This window comes from Crocodylus siamensis, chromosome 1, assembly GCF_052110815.1.
Source record: "Crocodylus siamensis isolate JL-2025a chromosome 1, ASM5211081v1, whole genome shotgun sequence".
NCBI lineage: Eukaryota > Metazoa > Chordata > Crocodylia > Crocodylidae > Crocodylus > Crocodylus siamensis.
The window spans coordinates 319,026,064-319,043,706 of record NC_143395.1 but is presented as its reverse complement, the minus strand read 5'-3'; the positions used below and the strand labels follow the sequence as shown (position 1 = coordinate 319,043,706).

Below are 17,643 nucleotides of genomic sequence, written 5' to 3'. Positions count from 1 at the left end.
AAGTCTTGGAACCTCTACCATATTTTCATGGAAATAGCATGCCTTCAAATAAGCTACACACCTTGTTTTTGAAAGGCAGAATGAAGAAAAAGGACTTTTCCTTTTTTAAATATAGTGACTCAACCACTAGAAGAAACAAACATGTTTTCTTCATTGAAAAAAATCATAAGCAATGTTTGATCAAGACTTCTCAGCTGATGAAAGTTTACTTGTTAGAAAAATCAGTTGGATTTTTTCTTCCAATTTTATTTCAATTTTGTTGAACTTGTGCTCTTTTTTCCTTTCTTGTTATGTGTGCTGATGACTTCAAGTGTGTTTTCACTAGTCTGTTATTTGGTGGCTAAGAAATGATTTTATGCATTTTTACAATAATAAATAAAATTAAACAGGTGGTGATAATGTTGTTATAAAATTGGGAAGAGTAGGGAAGCAGAAGGTGAACATTACTGTATTCCTATAGTTGTTGTGCAGAATAGGTCTTTGCATGGTGGCTGCCTGTTTTCAAGAATCATTTTCTGAGGGGTAAATCTGTGGGTTATGCTGATGTTACAGCCTGCTCTTAATATAAAAACATGTTATGACAGCAGCAGATGAGTTGCTATGACATTAGCTCATGTATTAAAAAACAGCTTATGACGGTGAGCACAAGTTAGGAGACAACAATTTTAATGCCAAGAGAACAATTTTGAAACGGATTTAGAGAATTAATGTGATGGAAGTTAGTGATACAATAGTAAGGCAGCAATACTTTGGGTCTCTTGAAATTTAGAAAATAGGGACTGAGGGAAACTATGCAGAAAGAGCATTGAAGCTCATGAGTGAGAAATAATATTTTCATTTATTATTTTTTTCCACTTCTGAGCTCTGGAAGTATCAAGAAAGTATATGATTTAAGAAAGCTGTAGAATGTATTAATTGTTTGCACATGTTCTCTGGATTTTAATTTAGTGCATTGATAAAAAGTCAAGTGTGGGAACTGGGGTCTGTCAGTGCTCATTCACACGGGCTGGACAGAACAATAACAGCCTTCAAAGTATTGTTCTTCCTAGAACATTAGGACCAGAATGGACTGGGGGGATATAATTCAATGAAGTAACTAATAGCAATGCCTTCAGAAGCTTGTCAGTAAGTTACAATACAGAAGGAAACATTATGCTATTAAATATTTTGTCTGATTCCCATAAGTAGATTTCAAAAAGAAAAAGCAAAGTGGTAATGTGGTAATGTGACAGGGCTGGAAGGTATGTTATTTAGCAAGCTTTCATGCTTATTATTACTGAAACAAATGTAGCAGATGGCAGCAACTTTATTTGGGAAAATTATTAAACTCAGTTCACAGGAATGCATTAGAAAGGAAGGGAAAGGACCATCACGCATGCCTTTCTTATTTTACAGCCCATCAGGGATAAGGCTTCATAACTGTGCAGGATGCACTGTATGACTGTATTTACTCAAAGAATCAAAACAAATATTTTTAAAATTTGCGATAGTGCAGGGCTGTCCAACTTACAGCCTTTGGCCTGGGCTATGTGTGACCTGTGAGAGTTTAAGTTGTGGCTCTCAGGCTCCTGCCAAGCCACCACTCCCCTATTGCTCAAGCTGCAACAGCAGACAGAGTCTCTGGGTTCCCTCTTCCTCCTCCAGCTGTTGCTTCTTGCTTCCACCGAGGGGTTAGTACATGGGAAGCTGAGGGTGAATCCAGGGCTGTGCACGGAGAGGGGTTGTGCCCACGTGGTACAGCAGTGGAGGGAGTGCCTGTGTGAGTATAGCCATATAGCAAGTGGGGTAGAGGAACATCCACTGGGCAAGTTGCCCAGCGGCCCATGCCTTGCCTGGTATGGCCTGTATGGTGTGTAGCACCCACAGCATGTGCCCCCTCCCCCAGGGGCGTAGAAGTTAGACAATCCTGGCATAGTGCATAATTGGAAAGGGCTTTAAGATGGAGTTCTGGAGAGATCATTGTTCTAGAGCAAATGCAGTTGTATTGAGTGCCACAGTGAAAGCAACAAAATTGACATATTCCACCAAAATGTTCATCAAGTTGGTGGCCTGTCTTACATGCCAGCCCCTGATCTATACCCAAGCCAGCATAGGTTTGTGAATATTTCATCTGTGCAAGTGTAATTCTACCTACTGAGCCACCTCTCACTGTTCTACTTACTCATAAAGAAGACAAGAAAGATCTGGAAAATGACATAAAATATGCCTTATAAAAAAACCATGCTGAGGTTTTGAACAAATATATTTTTATTTCTCTGCCATGTTTCTAGTTATCTGTCTTTTGGTTTATCTAACTATATATCTTTTGATTTCCTCTGCCTCCCCCTCCCCTGCATTCTCTCTAGCTGAGATTGGGGATTTTGATGAAACCATAGATCGTGAACACTTAGCAAAGAACAAGTATATACCTCAGCAAGAAGCACTAGAAGACAAAATTATGGAATTCCACCTGAATCATATGTAAGTCCCAGCTTTTTTTTTCTTGTTAGCTTCTTTTGCATCCAGTGTAATTCTAGCTGTAAATTTATAATAGGCTTTATCTATACATGACTTTCAGGCCTATGAATTTTTCCTACGCTTACTTTTTTTATTTGTGCTATCAACATACAGGAGTATCAGTCAGCTCTGATTTTTCATTCAAGCCTTCACTTGTTTTCAGAGCCTGATTTATATAAAACTCTTCACTGCTGATTTAATATATACAGATCTGATTACAAATGATGACCCTTATCATGCAGGTGATTGTCAGTAATCTCATCGATTTCAAGGACATGGAATTACGGCCTTTTCACCTTCCCGGAGGAGAGGGCTTCATTTAGAATCTTGAGGGGAAGTCTGAGAGATTCTGCAAATAGAATATAAAATCTTATTAGGAATTGAAGTAAGGCTTTGGTTTGGTTTGGAAGGAAGCTGTAAAGACTGAAGGACACACATTTCTGCTTTCACAGCGTTCAAAACGGACATTGCTGCATTTCAACTAAACAGTCTGGGTAGTTGTCATGACTTTGTTTTTTATATGAGCAGTTACCTCAACCAGGACTGCTGCATAATTTAATAATGAAGAAATGAATGTATATGGGACCCAAAAATGTACATTCACTGCCCTTAGTGTTCACTGCGTTTTGTTTACCCCTTTCCATATTTTTTTCTTCTCAATCAGTTATATGCTATGCTATTCCCATCATCTTTCATTTTTATGAATCTTTTCACAATGTGATCTATGGTCTTGTTCATATAAATAATACAGAATTTAAATGTAATTTTTGAAGATATAGACAAGCAAATAGCAAACTGACTTGTGTACACAATAACGTCTGTGTCATTTCACACTGTATTGTTCGAAGGTTACAATTCTTTTGACTGAGGTATATAAGCCTCTGTGTGCTTTTGAGGTTATATACTCTGGTTGGCTGGCTTCTGAGTTCACCAGCAACAATGTTTGATTAAAACGGAAACATTTTTATTTATAATATGTTCTTTATCTTAAAAAAAACACAAGCAGCATTATGATGGCTAAAATTCTGATGTCCAGACTTCTCCATGTATGCTTACTTGTATTTTAAGTGGAAATTGGTTTTGTATTGGTTGTTGGTAGTCTCTCGATATGAGGATGACAGTTTTCCAGCAAATAGGATGTAATTTGTGAGTCTGTGGATGACTGAGGAGGCCAATTCGAGATCTGCCTGTTCAGTTGCAGATGGGCTAAATAGTTCCAGGAGGAACTGTTTCTCATACTTCTCATTTCTTCCAAATCTGTCTTAGTTTAAGACATTTCTGAAAAAGTCAAAATCCTTTATGTATGTAAAGTTGGGCATGCAAAAATTGAGGCACTAAGAGTTCCTTTTAAGAAATCTTGCTTTTTTGACTACTATACCTGATGCTAGACCTATTGTTGTAGTTGCTGGAAGTTAGGTAGAATGAAAGGGGCAGATGGGTACTATCTAATAAAATGTTTTTTGAGGCCCTTGATCACAAATTAATAAGGATTAGGTTTCTTGGCTTTTGTTTCTGCAGGGGACAGACACCAGCAGAATCAGATTTCCAGTTGCTAGAGATTGCCCGTCGGCTGGAGATGTATGGAATTCGATTGCATCCAGCAAAGGACAGGGAAGGAACAAAGATCAACCTGGCAGTTGCCAACACAGGCATTCTGGTGTTTCAGGTTAGGCCAGTCTGATCATGGCTTCGGTCTTTACATTAGACCTGCTGAAACACCTATTACATTCATGGTGATTAAGGTGTTGCCTATATAGGAGATGTGTCCAGCTGAGTCCAGTTTCCAGCTGTCTTCATGGCAGATGAAAGCTAAAAGGAATTGAGAGCCATGAAAATGTCAGGGCATCTCCAAATTAGTATCCAGGGTTGGTATTAGGCATAGACAGTTGCGTAAGATTTCACCTACATCTTAAAAGTTCTATAGGGTCTATAAGTTCTCACTACCCTGATCCATATAGCTGAGGAAACAGGCCACCCCAAATGAGAAACAAGGCATGGAGCAGGCAAGCATGAACTAGGATAGAGTGAGAGTAGTAAGTGTGTACAGCTGGAGGTGGGGAAGAAGAGATTCAGGAATAGGTGAGAAGAGGATGGAACTTTCCCATAGTATTGCTTCCTATAAGGCTTTGCAAAACCTAGAGCCAACTGTTATTGCTCCTCAACAGGCTCTTCATTCTCCTTTTGTCCAATCCAGCAATCCTTCTCTCAGTAAAAAGGTTTTTCTCTCCCCCACTCCCACCCTTGCTTCCATGCAAGTTGGGTTTAAAAATACATTTACTGAAACGTCTTATTCAGCTTTCATTCCTGACTTCCCTCCATCAACCTCCCATGAGGTGATTAACAGACCAAGCTCTGTAATGATCACAAAGGGCCAGATAATCAGCTGGTTTACCTTGGTCTCATTACAGACAGAGAGTTAGGTCTGCTTACACACTGCTCAAGATGTCTGACCCTGCCTCTGCGTACTCTGCTTTAACATTTCTGTTTTAAATTACTGAAAAGATTTTGTATTAAAAGTTCACTCTGATTTTAAAAAAAAAATCTTACTTAAAAAAAAATTCCACCTACCAGCCCTAAGCAAGCTTTGATTTAGCTTTCCAATAGACTTGGTTTGGAAGTGAAAAATTAATTCCACCAGAAACTCCCAAAAGTGAAAATGGCCTACCTGTAAACCCATACAATTAAAAGCAAATCTTAAAACAGAAACTGGAGGAAAGTGGTTAAAAATTCATGTATGTTGAAGTAATTGCATACCCCTTCCCTCCCTGTCTTCCTTGGTTATATTTTAAAGGAGTAGGAAGTTTTCAGAACAAGGCCCTGATCCTATGCCCAGCATCTATGCAAAACATCACTGGCTTCACTGGTTCTCTCCAGGTGATAGGATCCATCCAAGCAGATCTAGTTGCCAGTTTGAGGCCAGGGAGGTTGATACTGCAAGGCACTGAGGACTCTCAGCTTCTGTTGGCTACAGCACTTATTACTGAGCTTATGTACAACTTCACTGGGAGGGAGATGCCATTGGAGTCTCCCTGACTTGTTGTAGTCCATTGCCTCTATGTAGGCATAAGAGTTTAGGCTGGCAGTTGCAGGGCAGAGGCTGTAATTGAGAAAAATGAGATTTGAAAATAAAAAGGGATGTTAAAGTTTCATTCATAAAACACATCAATGTTGACTTATGGTTGTCTATAAAGTATTTAGAAACCCTTCGCTGTGCCATTGAATTTTCTAGCAGAGGTAATTATGAAAGTCATAGAGAGCCAGGCTGATCTAACAAAAATCATCACAATGTATCAATATTTGTAGCTGTGTCTGATATAGGAACTGCTGCAGAGCAGTCTGGGTTTGTATAATTAATTAGGACTCCAATAGAAGCTGCTTTTGGCAATTCCTAAACTGGGTTATAGGCACATTCATCAATTCTTCATTAGTAAATTGAAATGACTAATATTTTAAATCTTCTTTCACTTTTGGCATCATTTAATTGATGGAGTCTGTTGCTTGCTAATCTGTGAGACCCTAATTAATATTCAGAAAGTGTTTTCCTAACAGGAGTCTGTTTCTTGGACTTGCTGCATTGCTTCTGAGCTCTTCAAATAAACACTGTCAAGTAGTTTCCTTTTATATCTCTTACTTGGAGAAAGGATTAATGCTGAGACTGCATGCTTGAGGGTTTTATTCCTAGAAAGAAAAGGTTTTTAAAGGGGTATTGATTTTACTCATCAGATAAAAAGGGAGGGAGCTGGAAAGATATTTGTAAAAAAATTAAAAAAACACTTAAGATTATATTATAACATCTGGGTAGGGACTATTTTATCTGCATTTGTGCAGTCCCTAGTATAGTTGTGTTTCTTGTCACTTCCACAGTAAAAAGCACCCAAGCCCCATAAACATATATGCCCTTAACTTTAATACTTGACTTTAGGGACTGTAACTCATAGTTAGGAATGTGTAGATGTGTTTGCAGGATTGGAGTCTAAATGGTTAGTAATATCACAATTACAAATGAACTACATTTTAAACATAGAATGTATAGAAGGCCTTCCTTAACTGTTAGGTTTGTCTTCTGGTTATTTTCTGCAATAGGCAGGCTCTTCTTTTAATCTGCAACATGATTGCACTTCTCTTTAGGGTCACACCAAGATCAATGCCTTCAACTGGGCCAAGGTTCGGAAGCTCAGCTTCAAGAGAAAGCGTTTTCTTATCAAACTGCGGCCTGATGTGAATGTAAGTCCTTGGTAGGATTGAAGGAATGCTGGGATGGGTACTTCGGTGAATTGCTACACACGGGTAAAATATGAGGTTTAGTTTCTTAGCTCGTAAGTAGACCTTTTGTAATAATTGCTTGCATTCATTCACCTTGGTGCCAGTGCTTTTATAACTTGTTTTGTCATGTCAGCATTAAAACTGGCATCTGTCATGGGCAGCCTCAACAGAGGACATAACTGAAAAGGCTTGAGCAAGATTAACAAACGGGCGAAGATTTTATCTGATGCCAAATTTACTTAACATACTGGTCTAAAGCCAATGCTAAAAACACGATACACAGCTTCCTTTTAAAGCTGGGGTTGCCGGTTTTGTGCCCACTTTGAATTATTAATGTTAAGTTAAACTGTGGGGGCAATGCACTGCTACTATGATACACAATTGTGATGTTCAGTGACCCTAGAATAGGGATAGATGTCTTTGCCTGCCTGCAGGAGGGGAAGAATCTTCAGTTCAACAGATTCTCTCATTCTGGAGTTAATGAGCGTTGGGTCTCTCAGTTCTGAGAATACGTCGTACCACTTATCCTGGAATACAGTACTAAACAAATGTTCTGAAGCTGATATTGGATCAAGCTCAAGGTTTTGGCGTGGGGTGCAGGAGTAGAGAAGCAGAAATGATGAAAGGCATCTTGGCAAAGGAGGAAGGATGTGTTAATCTACTTGAAGGACTTTTTACAAGATATTCCCATTAAACAACATTTCAGAAAAGTCACTACAAATCATGTTTGTAGGTCTTAGTCATATGCTGTGCTTCAAAAAAAATATGAATGATGATGCTGTTCTGTGAAATTCATTTGTTTCTTCCTGGCTGGATGCTGTAGAAAGGTGAAATGTCAGCAGGTATAAATATCAATTGGAATGAAGAGAGAAATACAAATTGGAATATTCTGATTTAATATAAACAGCATTTTGCAAATAATTTGAGGAGCCTTGCCATAGCTATGATACATGAGGCAGCGAGAGAAAATTTAGGCAGCTGTTACGTTATAGTCCTGTGAAGAGTGTGTGGAGAGTTATCGAGATGGGAGGATGGACTCAATAAGCAAGGAAAATTTGCAACATAACTTCTGATCCATCAGTGTGTAAATACAGTGTGTCTTTCTCCCCCATTAACTCACGCAGTTGTTCATGCTCTCTCCTCTTGAAGAGTTCATTCCAGGACACCTTGGAGTTTCTGATGGCTAGTCGGGACTTCTGCAAGTCTTTCTGGAAGATCTGTGTAGAACATCATGCCTTTTTCAGACTTTTTGAGGAGCCCAAACCAAAGCCTAAACCCGTTCTGTTTTCTAGAGGTTCATCATTTAGGTTCAGGTAAGACTTGATTTTTCTCATCTGTTCCCTGCTGACATTCAAATCATATCACATGGTCCTGATTCTAATCTTGCATAATTAATGTTTCTTTCCTCCTCCACACTGCAGACTGTGGCATTATAATGTCTAAAGTACTTGTCCAACCATGGAAGCTTATGCATCTCTCATTTATTTGGTTTATAAGGTGGATCTAGATCCTGTCTTTTGTCCCACTAGAGTAGCGTGAACAAGGCTATGGAATAAAATCCTAAATGCCTTATATATAGTAGCTTATGCAAAGTTAACTGTTCAAGGGTGTATAGGAAAGTGACAAATTAATATAGTCCAGTGCATTTGTTTCACTCGACAGACAATCTGTGCACTGGACAGACCCACCAACAGTACTGCTGTTTACTTCTCTACCACCTTAACAGTGTACCTTGAGCTCCCAAGGAATGAGCCTTGTTCTACAGCACATAAGATTTTCAGGTTTTCCTTGCATGGTTTCTTTGAAGCCTAACAAATTCACCCCCATTCAGCAGAAACCTTGATTCCAGTGAGAATGTGAAGACTGTGGTTAAAAGGAACAGGAGTTTCCCCTTAGGCCAGGTGTCCACTTTAGACTTTTGTTGGTACAGTCATCATCACTATTTAAAATGCCTGCAGCTAATGCAGGCAACCACTTTTACTGGGTGAATTGTGCTAGCTATTTGCTATCCCTTAAGGTTTCAACAAAAAGACATCACTTGCACCATCTAAAGTACACCTGCTATTTTTCCAGAAACTGAATCTGATGGTCTCATCAGTTTTCTTGCTAATGCCAGTTTTGAAATGGACATCCTTGTCAATTCACTGCTAATACCAGCTGTAGTTTTTCAGTCCGCCTCACTTAGTGGACATAAAACCGTTAGCCCAGTGAACCACCTGTGTGCGATGGCAACTTGCATAGTAATATTGGCTATGGTTGTGACTTTCTGTTTTTTTGCTGGCAAAAGTCCTCATATAGAAGCAGCTTTATTGCCAAAAAAGTTCTTTTGCCAATACAGAGTATTTTGTTTAGAAAACTGGTATAAGATCTGTCAACAAAGCACTCCTTGCGAGAATAAGCTGTAACTACACTAGGAAGAGTTATCAGTATAGCTGTTCTGGCCACCCTTTTCGAGTTTAGACATGGACTTGATATTAGTAAAGCTGATGTGTCACCAACCATGTTCTGATTTCCTATGAGCTGCATTTTGTTAGGTCTTCTTCAAAGCAAGGGCAAAATTAGGTATGCCTTATACAAGTATAAATCATGTCCTCTTCAATCTGTTCCAACTTTCCCTTGTCTGAAAGTAGAGGAGTTGAGGTGGAAGGACCATCTCCTTGAGGAGGTACACAGGTACACATTGGCATAAACTATTGGATTTACAAAAGCGAATGAGAAAAATGCAAATACATTCAACATGGGAGAGCTCTCCTGTTTTCCATGTCTCTCACTCTGATGTCTACTGAGAGCATTCCAAGAGAGAGACCAACCTTGCCTCAGCTGGCCAGTTTATTGCTCATGCCAGTTATGGAGGCTTTTATTTCCTACTGAGCATTCTCCAGACATAGGATAGACATTTCTGTTTGGGAGCAAATTCTTATTGCTTTCCTTTTCCTCTGGTGTTAATATCCTTGCACAATATATGTGATTGGCATTAGTTATTTTTTCATGGAACATAGAAGCAAGACCTGAAGTTACTCCCAGACTGAATCCCTGCCAAATGTGTTTGTACCTGTAGGTTAATGTCTTTAAGACCAAAAATTGAATGTTGACATATATTTCAACTGTTTTCCCTTCAGTCCTTATTACCAATGTTTATTGAAACCATTTTATTGAGGTAAGACTGCAATTTAACCCTCAGAAGGTATCCTGCCATGTTTTATTTGCAAGAGGAAAGTTGAAATTTCTCTCTGCCTTTGGTAACCTTTTAATTACATAATTCAGTATGAAGGGTACATTGTTAAATGTAAGCATTAAACTACTCTAGAAAGGCATCTTCATGGTAAAAAGATGCGAGTGACATTTTATCCATGGATAGACAATACTGTTCATTGCATTCTTTCAATAAAAAATGTTTATTTGCTGAGTGCTAGTCCATGGGATATAGTAGGTGGGTGGTAGAATGCTAGTACAGATGGCACTGATTGTATGCAGACTATAAGCACTCTGTTGAGTATGTATACACTTGGAACAAAAGCTGGCACATTATATTGAACATTAGCAAACATTAATATTGGGGGTTTAACAGCTTAACTGTCGTTCTGTTCCAGTGGTCGGACTCAGAAGCAGGTTCTTGACTATGTTAAAGAAGGAGGACACAAGAAAGTGCAGTTTGAAAGGTGAGGAGAGATAATCAAAGTGATGTAATCAAATGTTTTAAATGCCCTTGAATTTGAGAATTGTCATGCAGACTGGGAAGACAGGGGGATTCTGATGCTAGCCCAGCCAAAGTCCCTTTGGGCCGTTTTAAGTCATTGCTGCCATAATATTCCTTTGGAGTCGCTGCCATCTGTATAAGTTAAAGCAACCCCAAGGTTACCCTTACTTAAACTGGGGTTTACAGCCAGCCCTGTGAAACCTAGTCCAGCTGTTGTGGTTGCTGTGTACTTGTAAGTCTGTTAATGGGTTGTATATTTTTCCATGTTTCTTGTCCTGTGGCCAGGGGACTTCCCCCATTGCATACTGAATTTCATCTCCTTTGGTGACGCACACCATTAGTATCCAAAAATAGGAATGGGTTCTCTTTTAATAAGAACATAAGCCTGAGAATAAAGTGGTTGAGTAAACCTAGCTAAACATTTGTTCATTGGCAATGCTCAAAGGAAGATATCTAACTTACTAGTGACAGTTCTGTCTGTCATCTCATCTTGGTCATGGTGAGTTTGAAGTCACAGTTGAAATGCAAGATGAGCCTGACTCATGTTCTGGTAATGGAAGATATCTGCCTCAGAGCCCTATCTGCTCTTTACTGGTATTTATGTAACACACACTTTATTTCCCTTGTATAAAAAGAAGGATCATGAACCCATTTCAGGGCAAGCATTTATGAAAGCTGCCATTTGGAGCTTTTGTTATTGAGGAAGTGTCTGCGCTTGGTTATTTATGAAAAGCTTTACATGGCTTTAACTTCTTAATATGATTTCTCCCAGGAAACACAGCAAGATTCGTTCCATCAGGAGCCTGACTGCCCAGCCTTCAGAACAGCATTCAGAGGTGCCAAAACAAGTCAGTGATACAGATGAAATCCCATGAGATGCATTTTAAGCCTTTCCCCTTAGGTTGCCCTCCTGTAATTAATGATTCATTATTACAGAGACATGCTTTTTCTTTTATATAGAACCTATGTTAAAGTTTATTAAGAAACCCTTAGTACAGGGATTCCAAAATTCTAACTTGCTGATTTAGCATTCAGTGCACTAACCCACAGTGTGGAAAAAAGATCTGCACTACTGCTTTTGGGAGCAACTTCATCTCCCTGTTGGGTCACAGTGCTCATGAATGAATAGAAGGGGTGCCATGGAGCTCTTCATCTGGTAAACAGTACAGTTCCATAAACATTTGAGAACTGCTGGCAGAATGTGCTGTTGCCATTGGCAGGTTTCCCGGTTGCAGCTGACTAAAAGGAGAAGATTTTCAGAGATAGCTGTTAGAGGAGTTTCAGATATTCATGACAAGATGTTTTGTTGTGTTGACAGGAAAGGAAGAAACACATTTCCTTAGGGGAAATCTAGTTAAGAACTCTTAAATCGTTCTCTTTGGCAGATAACAAGCCTTGGTCCTGTCTTTGATGATAAACAGCTGCTATTCAAAGCAAAAATGATAGGTTTGATCTAGTGGTGCTCAACCTTTTTGCCCAGCAGGCCAGATGGGCAGTGCCTCATCCATATATGGAACAGATCTCACCAGTAATGCCCATCCAGCCATATGGAGGGAGGCAGGGGGCAGCTCAGCCCCAATCCAGCCATGTGGGGGAAGGGAGTACAGTTCCATGGAGGTTGGGGGAGTGGGGCGCAGCATGACCCAGCCCCAATCCAGCTGCATGGGGGGGGTGGAGGTTTGACTTGGCCCTGAGCCAGCCACACAGGAGAAAGGGCCTGGCTCAGCCCTGATCTAGCCATGCAGATGGATGGGGGCATGGCCCAGCCCAACCTAACTGTGCAGGAGGAAGGGGGTGTGGCCCAGCCCTGATCTGGCCATGCTGGAAGGAGGGGAGGTGGCATGACCTGACACATCCATGTAGGGGGAGGGAGCACAGCCTGGTTCTGACCTGTCAAGTGAGGCTTAGGAATTCGGCAGCAGGAGAGACCGTATTAATTGCCACTGCTCCCCACTGCCAAATTTCTCGACCCATGGGGAGTCCCACAGGCTGAGTGACGTGGCCCCACTGGCTGGATTTTACCTGTGGGCTAAAGGTTGAGCATCTCTCAGCTATGGTGCCCAGTGTTGGGTCCCCCGTTACAGAAAGAATGTAGACAAATTGGAGAGAGTCCAGCAGAGGGCCAACAAAAATGGTGAGGTGGCTGAGGGACATGACTTATGAGAAGAGGCTGAGGGAACTGGGCTTATTTAGTCTGCAGCAGAGAAGACTGAAGTGGGATTTAATTAGCAGCCTTTAACAACCTGAAGGGGGTTCCAAAAAGAATAGAGCTAGACTGTTCCCAGTGGTGGCAGATGACAGAACGAGGAGCAATTATCTCAAGTTGCAGCAAGGGAAGTTTAGGTTGGGTATTAGGAAAAGCTGTTTCACTAGGTGAAGCACTGGAACAGGTTACCTAGAGAGGTGGTAGAATCTCTATCCTTGGAGGGTTTTAAGGCCCAGCTCCACAAAGCCCTGGCTGGAATTACCTAGTTGGGGATGATCCTGCTTTGAGTAGGGGGTTGAATTAGATGACCTCCTGAGGTCCCTTCCAACCCTAATTTTCTATGATTCTACCTGGATAATATATTTTAAGTGGCCAAAAAAATTCCGCCAGAGCTCCCTTCAGTTTAAAATTTATCTCTAGCACCATATTCATGTTGCAAAGTGCCTCAGTGAACTCATGCTACAATTTGTGTTTCATTCAAAATAAAGGTTCACATTTCTAAGACCAGTTCAGGTAGAGGAGGCAAAGTACTTGACACATGCTCTTTGCTTAGAGAAAAGCAATCCTGCAACTAAATGAAAGTACAGTTCCATCAAGTTAATGCTGGATTGCTCAAAACATCACTCTGGGACTCTTTTCATATACGCAAATAGGATGCAGAGAATTTACCATTATTGATATTCCATTCTTTTTGCCACTCTGGCTTCTCCATGGGACATAGGCCTGTTGGTCTATTTACGCTCCTGGTCATTCCCATGTGCCATTATGTCCTCCTAAACATGCAGGCAGTTTTGTAAGTTGTTGCCATGTATTTTCTTTCTTTTCCCTGTGCTTAGCTCAAGTCCCTTTCAGCCCATCATCTGCTCTTCAAGATCAGAGACTTCCATATTTATTAAAGCATATGTTAACAGCTCTTGCTGTCAAGAGAATATGATGTGGCTGCTCCAAGGCCTAGGGCAGGATTCTGGTGTTCTGCCAGAAGCAATCACTGATTTTTCTCCCCCCACACACCTTTCTGACCAACCCCCCTCCTTTCTGTATATCCTTTCCCCTTTTTCTTTCCAGAGCTCTAGCTTTACATTTGGAGATGATGCTGATGCCCCAGCAGTGCAGAGCTGCCAGCAAGGGAAGGAACTAAAAGTATCAGCAGAAGATGCTGAGCAGCGCAGAAGCCCATCCTTGAGGAAGAGTCCTAAGGAAGGCAGAAGGGTGGATGGAGTGGTGATGGCAACAATGGAGGAAGAAGAGGAAATCGTTAAGGATAGGACACAGCAGAATAGAACTCAGTCGCAGCAACCAAGCACAGGTCCAGCATCCAGGGCTGCTCGTGGAAGCAGCACTTCCATTCCTTTCATTGACTGCAGTGATGTAGATAGCGAGTATGACCTTTTGAGAGGACAAATAACCCGGTCACATTCCCAAACAAATGACAACTATGAGGGTGATTTGACCAGCGGTGCCTATATTCTCTATAGAGATGAAAATCGTAATAGGACTAGGTATAGGGATTCCTCCACCTCTATAAAGACTTCCCAAAATATTCTTGAAGAGTATGTTCATGATAACCCAGCTAATATGTCCTTCTATCTTGGTGGAAGCCCCAAAATGCCAAGGCACAGCTCACTGGTTGATGAATTGTTCAGGGGTCCAGATAGTCGTAGCCCATTGGCCACTCCACTGCCTCCCAGTAGCAAGGGGTCTAGTCCTAACATGAGTTTGAATAGAAATGGCTATCAGGGCTGTGGCTCAGAAAATGGGCATGACAGAAGGGTGAGGAGTGAGGAGGGGAAGGAGCATAGTCATGCTTGTAACTGTCAAGGATATGATAGATGTTCTCCAGGCTTGCAAAGGCGTCACTATCAAAAAATCCACAATGTTCATAATAAATCAGAAACAGACCCGTTTATCCTGAGCCAGATGTCCTTAACCCCAGATCAGGAGTACAGGTCAGAGAGATATTATAAAGGTGAGCTGGTTAAAATGACCTCTTTAGAAGGCAAAACCATGGCAAACGGTGTGTCAGCTACTGGACAGTCAAAGCAGAGTTCAATCATGCAATCTTTATATGTTAGTGGCATGATAGATCATACGGCTGCCATCCAGATGATGGAGGGCTCCACCAGCAGTGGAACAGAATCTAGTGATTCAGACTCAGAAATAATGAACCCTTTTACTGATCCCCTTGTGTTTGGAAATCCCATTGTGCTGAGCTCCTCACCTATTCCTAGAAATAAGTACTCTCTTGGAAGCCTTCAGTTGGATGAGGAGGTGGAAGAGGAGGTGTCTGTTGGTCTCAGTGATGAGGATGGTATGCATGTCTTGAGCTGTTAGGAGCCTGGGACCCCATTCCAGTTTTAGATTTTGACCATGTATACTGTGATGCAAGGTGTACAGTAAAAATGCTAGGTTGCATTGAAGCCTAAACCAGTGATACATCTTCTCTGAAGGACAGCAGGAGAAGAATCATTATTGATTTGGTTATCTTTGTGTAGTAGCTTATGATTAGGAAGAAATTTATAGATATGACTGTTATTTATACCAAATCACATTTAGGTAGTTGTAGTAGTTTTTGTGACAACTTACTGGTCATTTTGAAAAATATAAATGAAATTACAGTAGGCACATTGTGCTCTTTTATACAAGTCAAATTATTTTTTTTCTCCTCTCCTGTGTAAGGAGAGTAGTTCTTCAGTGCCTAGCAGCATTAAGGATGAAATTAAGCTTCAGGCCAAATGCAGGAAGCTTGATATTCAAGACTGAGTCTTGTTGACAGCTTGAATAAGCTGAAAGAAACTTTTTTTAAATCAAGAATTACTTTATTTTACTCATCTTCATAACACATTTGAATTGATGAGTTAAACGGACAAAATATTCATATACTGGAACTACTGGAGCAGTGGCTTTGTATCTAGAGGATTAAATAGATCATTCTTTATTGATTCTTGGACTTCAGCTGTCCTCCTGAAATAAAAGGAAGAGGCTGAAGATATTGTGTAAGTGAAAAGCTTAGATGAAATCTGTGCTAAGAAGGGTAGGGCCTTGTCTGAAAGGCAATAATTACATTCTTTAATAGAATTTAACAAAAATGTATTTGTTGTTTCAGTTGTTTGCATTTTTTTTTGTTATTTTCTCATAGATATTGCATGACAGTTTTGAGGGATCTTTTTCTCTGAGCAGGAAAAAATGTTTGCCTGAGCAGAACCTAATTGTTTTGTGGTGGGTTGTTGATTTTCATAGTGCCACCTCATCCACTTTTCAGTCTTTGACAGGGACCAAGAACCTTATCTTCATGGAGTCAGACTCCTGCCAGACTGCTTGCCTTCAGAATGATTGTATTGTATATACTGTAGTATTTTAATGTTTGTACAGAAAGAGGGAGGGTAATTCTATAAACATTTTCTTCCAACAAGTTAAATGTATAGAATTTGAAAACCTATCTGAAAATAATAATTCCTGTAGTTTACTTAAGAGAGTACTGAAAAAAGGCTAACTATCCAGGTGTCCTGACATAATTATGGCCATGCTACAAGAGGTGCCCTTCACCCCACCAATGGCCTTAGCCTTCCCACTAAATTCTGTTGTAAAGGAAAGAAATTAAATATTGAAATCAGTTAATTTTGGCAGTCATTGGGAGCATTGGCTGAACTGTGCAGTTGACAAGTATCCATCTACTCTCTTAAATATAGATCAGGCTTGTCCAACATATGGCCTGCGGGCTGCCATGAGGCCCGCTAAGCCCTTTTCTGTGGCCTGCGGTGCTGCGACGGGAACCCCTTGTCCCTCCCCCAGCCCCTCAGCAGCTTCCTAATGGCTGCTAAAGGGCTGAGGAAGGGGTAAGGTTCCCACACACACTGCATCAGCTTGACATTGCAGACACGGTGCGGCTCCTCCCTTCCACCCTCATTTCACTGTGTCCCTTCCTCGCCCCACCCCTCTCTTTCTCATTTGCATGCTGGCCCCACCCTGTGCTGGTCCCTGCCAGCCATGTGGGCTGGAGCAGGTCACAGCGCAGTGGGTGGGCGGGTGCAGGGGGTGCAGATCCCAGCGCAGAGGGATGCTGTGGCTGGGCCTGCAGGAGATACTGCTGCTGCTGTGGCTGTCTGGGCGGGAAGCCAGTACCGCTTCCACCTCCCCGCATCCCCCCACGCCTACAGACATTGCACTGGGAGTGGTGAGTCAGGCCCTGGGGATGGAGGGACCCCTGCTGCTTGGGCTCGGGCTGCCCCGGGGAAGAGGGAGCAGGGGGGTGTCCCTGCACATCCTGCACCCCGCTGTAGAGTCCCCACATGTCCTCCTAGCTGCTGAGCCCAGGTGCGCAGGTATGGGAGCATCCTCGAAGCCACCCAGGTGGTAGGGAGGACACGGTGGGGTCAGGTGGCACCCCTTGACCCCTGTACCCCCAGGCTGCGGCCGGACTGGACAGGCCACACGAGCACCCGCTCCTGCCAGCCCACTGGGTGATAAAAAGTTCATGATCCAGCCCCACATTCAAGAAGGTTAGACACGCCTGATATAGATGAACAAATTACAGGACTTTTTTAGTCTAGAACATTATAAATTTTCAGAAACTCATTAGGTTTTCTTTTTTTATCTGAACAAGGGAAACAAGAAACATTTGTATCATTTTCTAATGCCGTGGTCAAAACATATTTTAAGAAGTCTTGACTATGACCTCAGGTGTAGCCAGAGGAAATGGCTCTACTGGTTAAAAAGGTAGGGGTGCTTCTTGTGCATCAAGTTGATCTCCTGTAACTGTTTCACGTATCCACTCTATTCCACAGTAAATGAAAACTAACTCACCTTGATTTAACAGCTGTTTCAGCTGGGGATGAACTATTTGAAGCCTGTTTTGACTTCCCCTTACTGCCCAGTAGAGCAGCTACCTGAGAGAATTAAAACAGATCAGCTGATGTGCACTCATAAAAGTAGGAAGTCCCACCTTCTTCTGATTTGGTATAGCTGCTTCATCTGTCTATTTCCT

At 41.4% G+C, this 17,643-nt stretch overlaps 1 protein-coding gene across 7 annotated transcripts in view; it reads left to right on the top strand.

The window, feature by feature from the left end:
* The window catches only part of FARP1 (FERM, ARH/RhoGEF and pleckstrin domain protein 1), a 336,263-nt gene that overhangs the window by 249,365 nt on the left and 69,255 nt on the right, over positions 1-17,643 (top strand). For 5 of the 7 annotated variants that reach the window (XM_090023129.1, XM_090023112.1, XM_090023093.1 and 2 more), the window contains 7 exons: positions 2,346-2,460; positions 4,015-4,162; positions 6,625-6,720; positions 7,909-8,072; positions 10,350-10,418; positions 11,229-11,304; positions 13,728-13,968. In XM_090023129.1, coding sequence (XP_089879255.1) covers positions 2,346-2,460; positions 4,015-4,162; positions 6,625-6,720; positions 7,909-8,072; positions 10,350-10,418; positions 11,229-11,304; positions 13,728-13,968 — 909 coding nt within the window. The remainder of the gene's footprint in view (positions 1-2,345; positions 2,461-4,014; positions 4,163-6,624; positions 6,721-7,908; positions 8,073-10,349; positions 10,419-11,228; positions 11,305-13,727; positions 13,969-17,643) is intronic. The other 2 variants (XM_090023121.1, XM_090023103.1) reach the window with 1 other exon arrangement.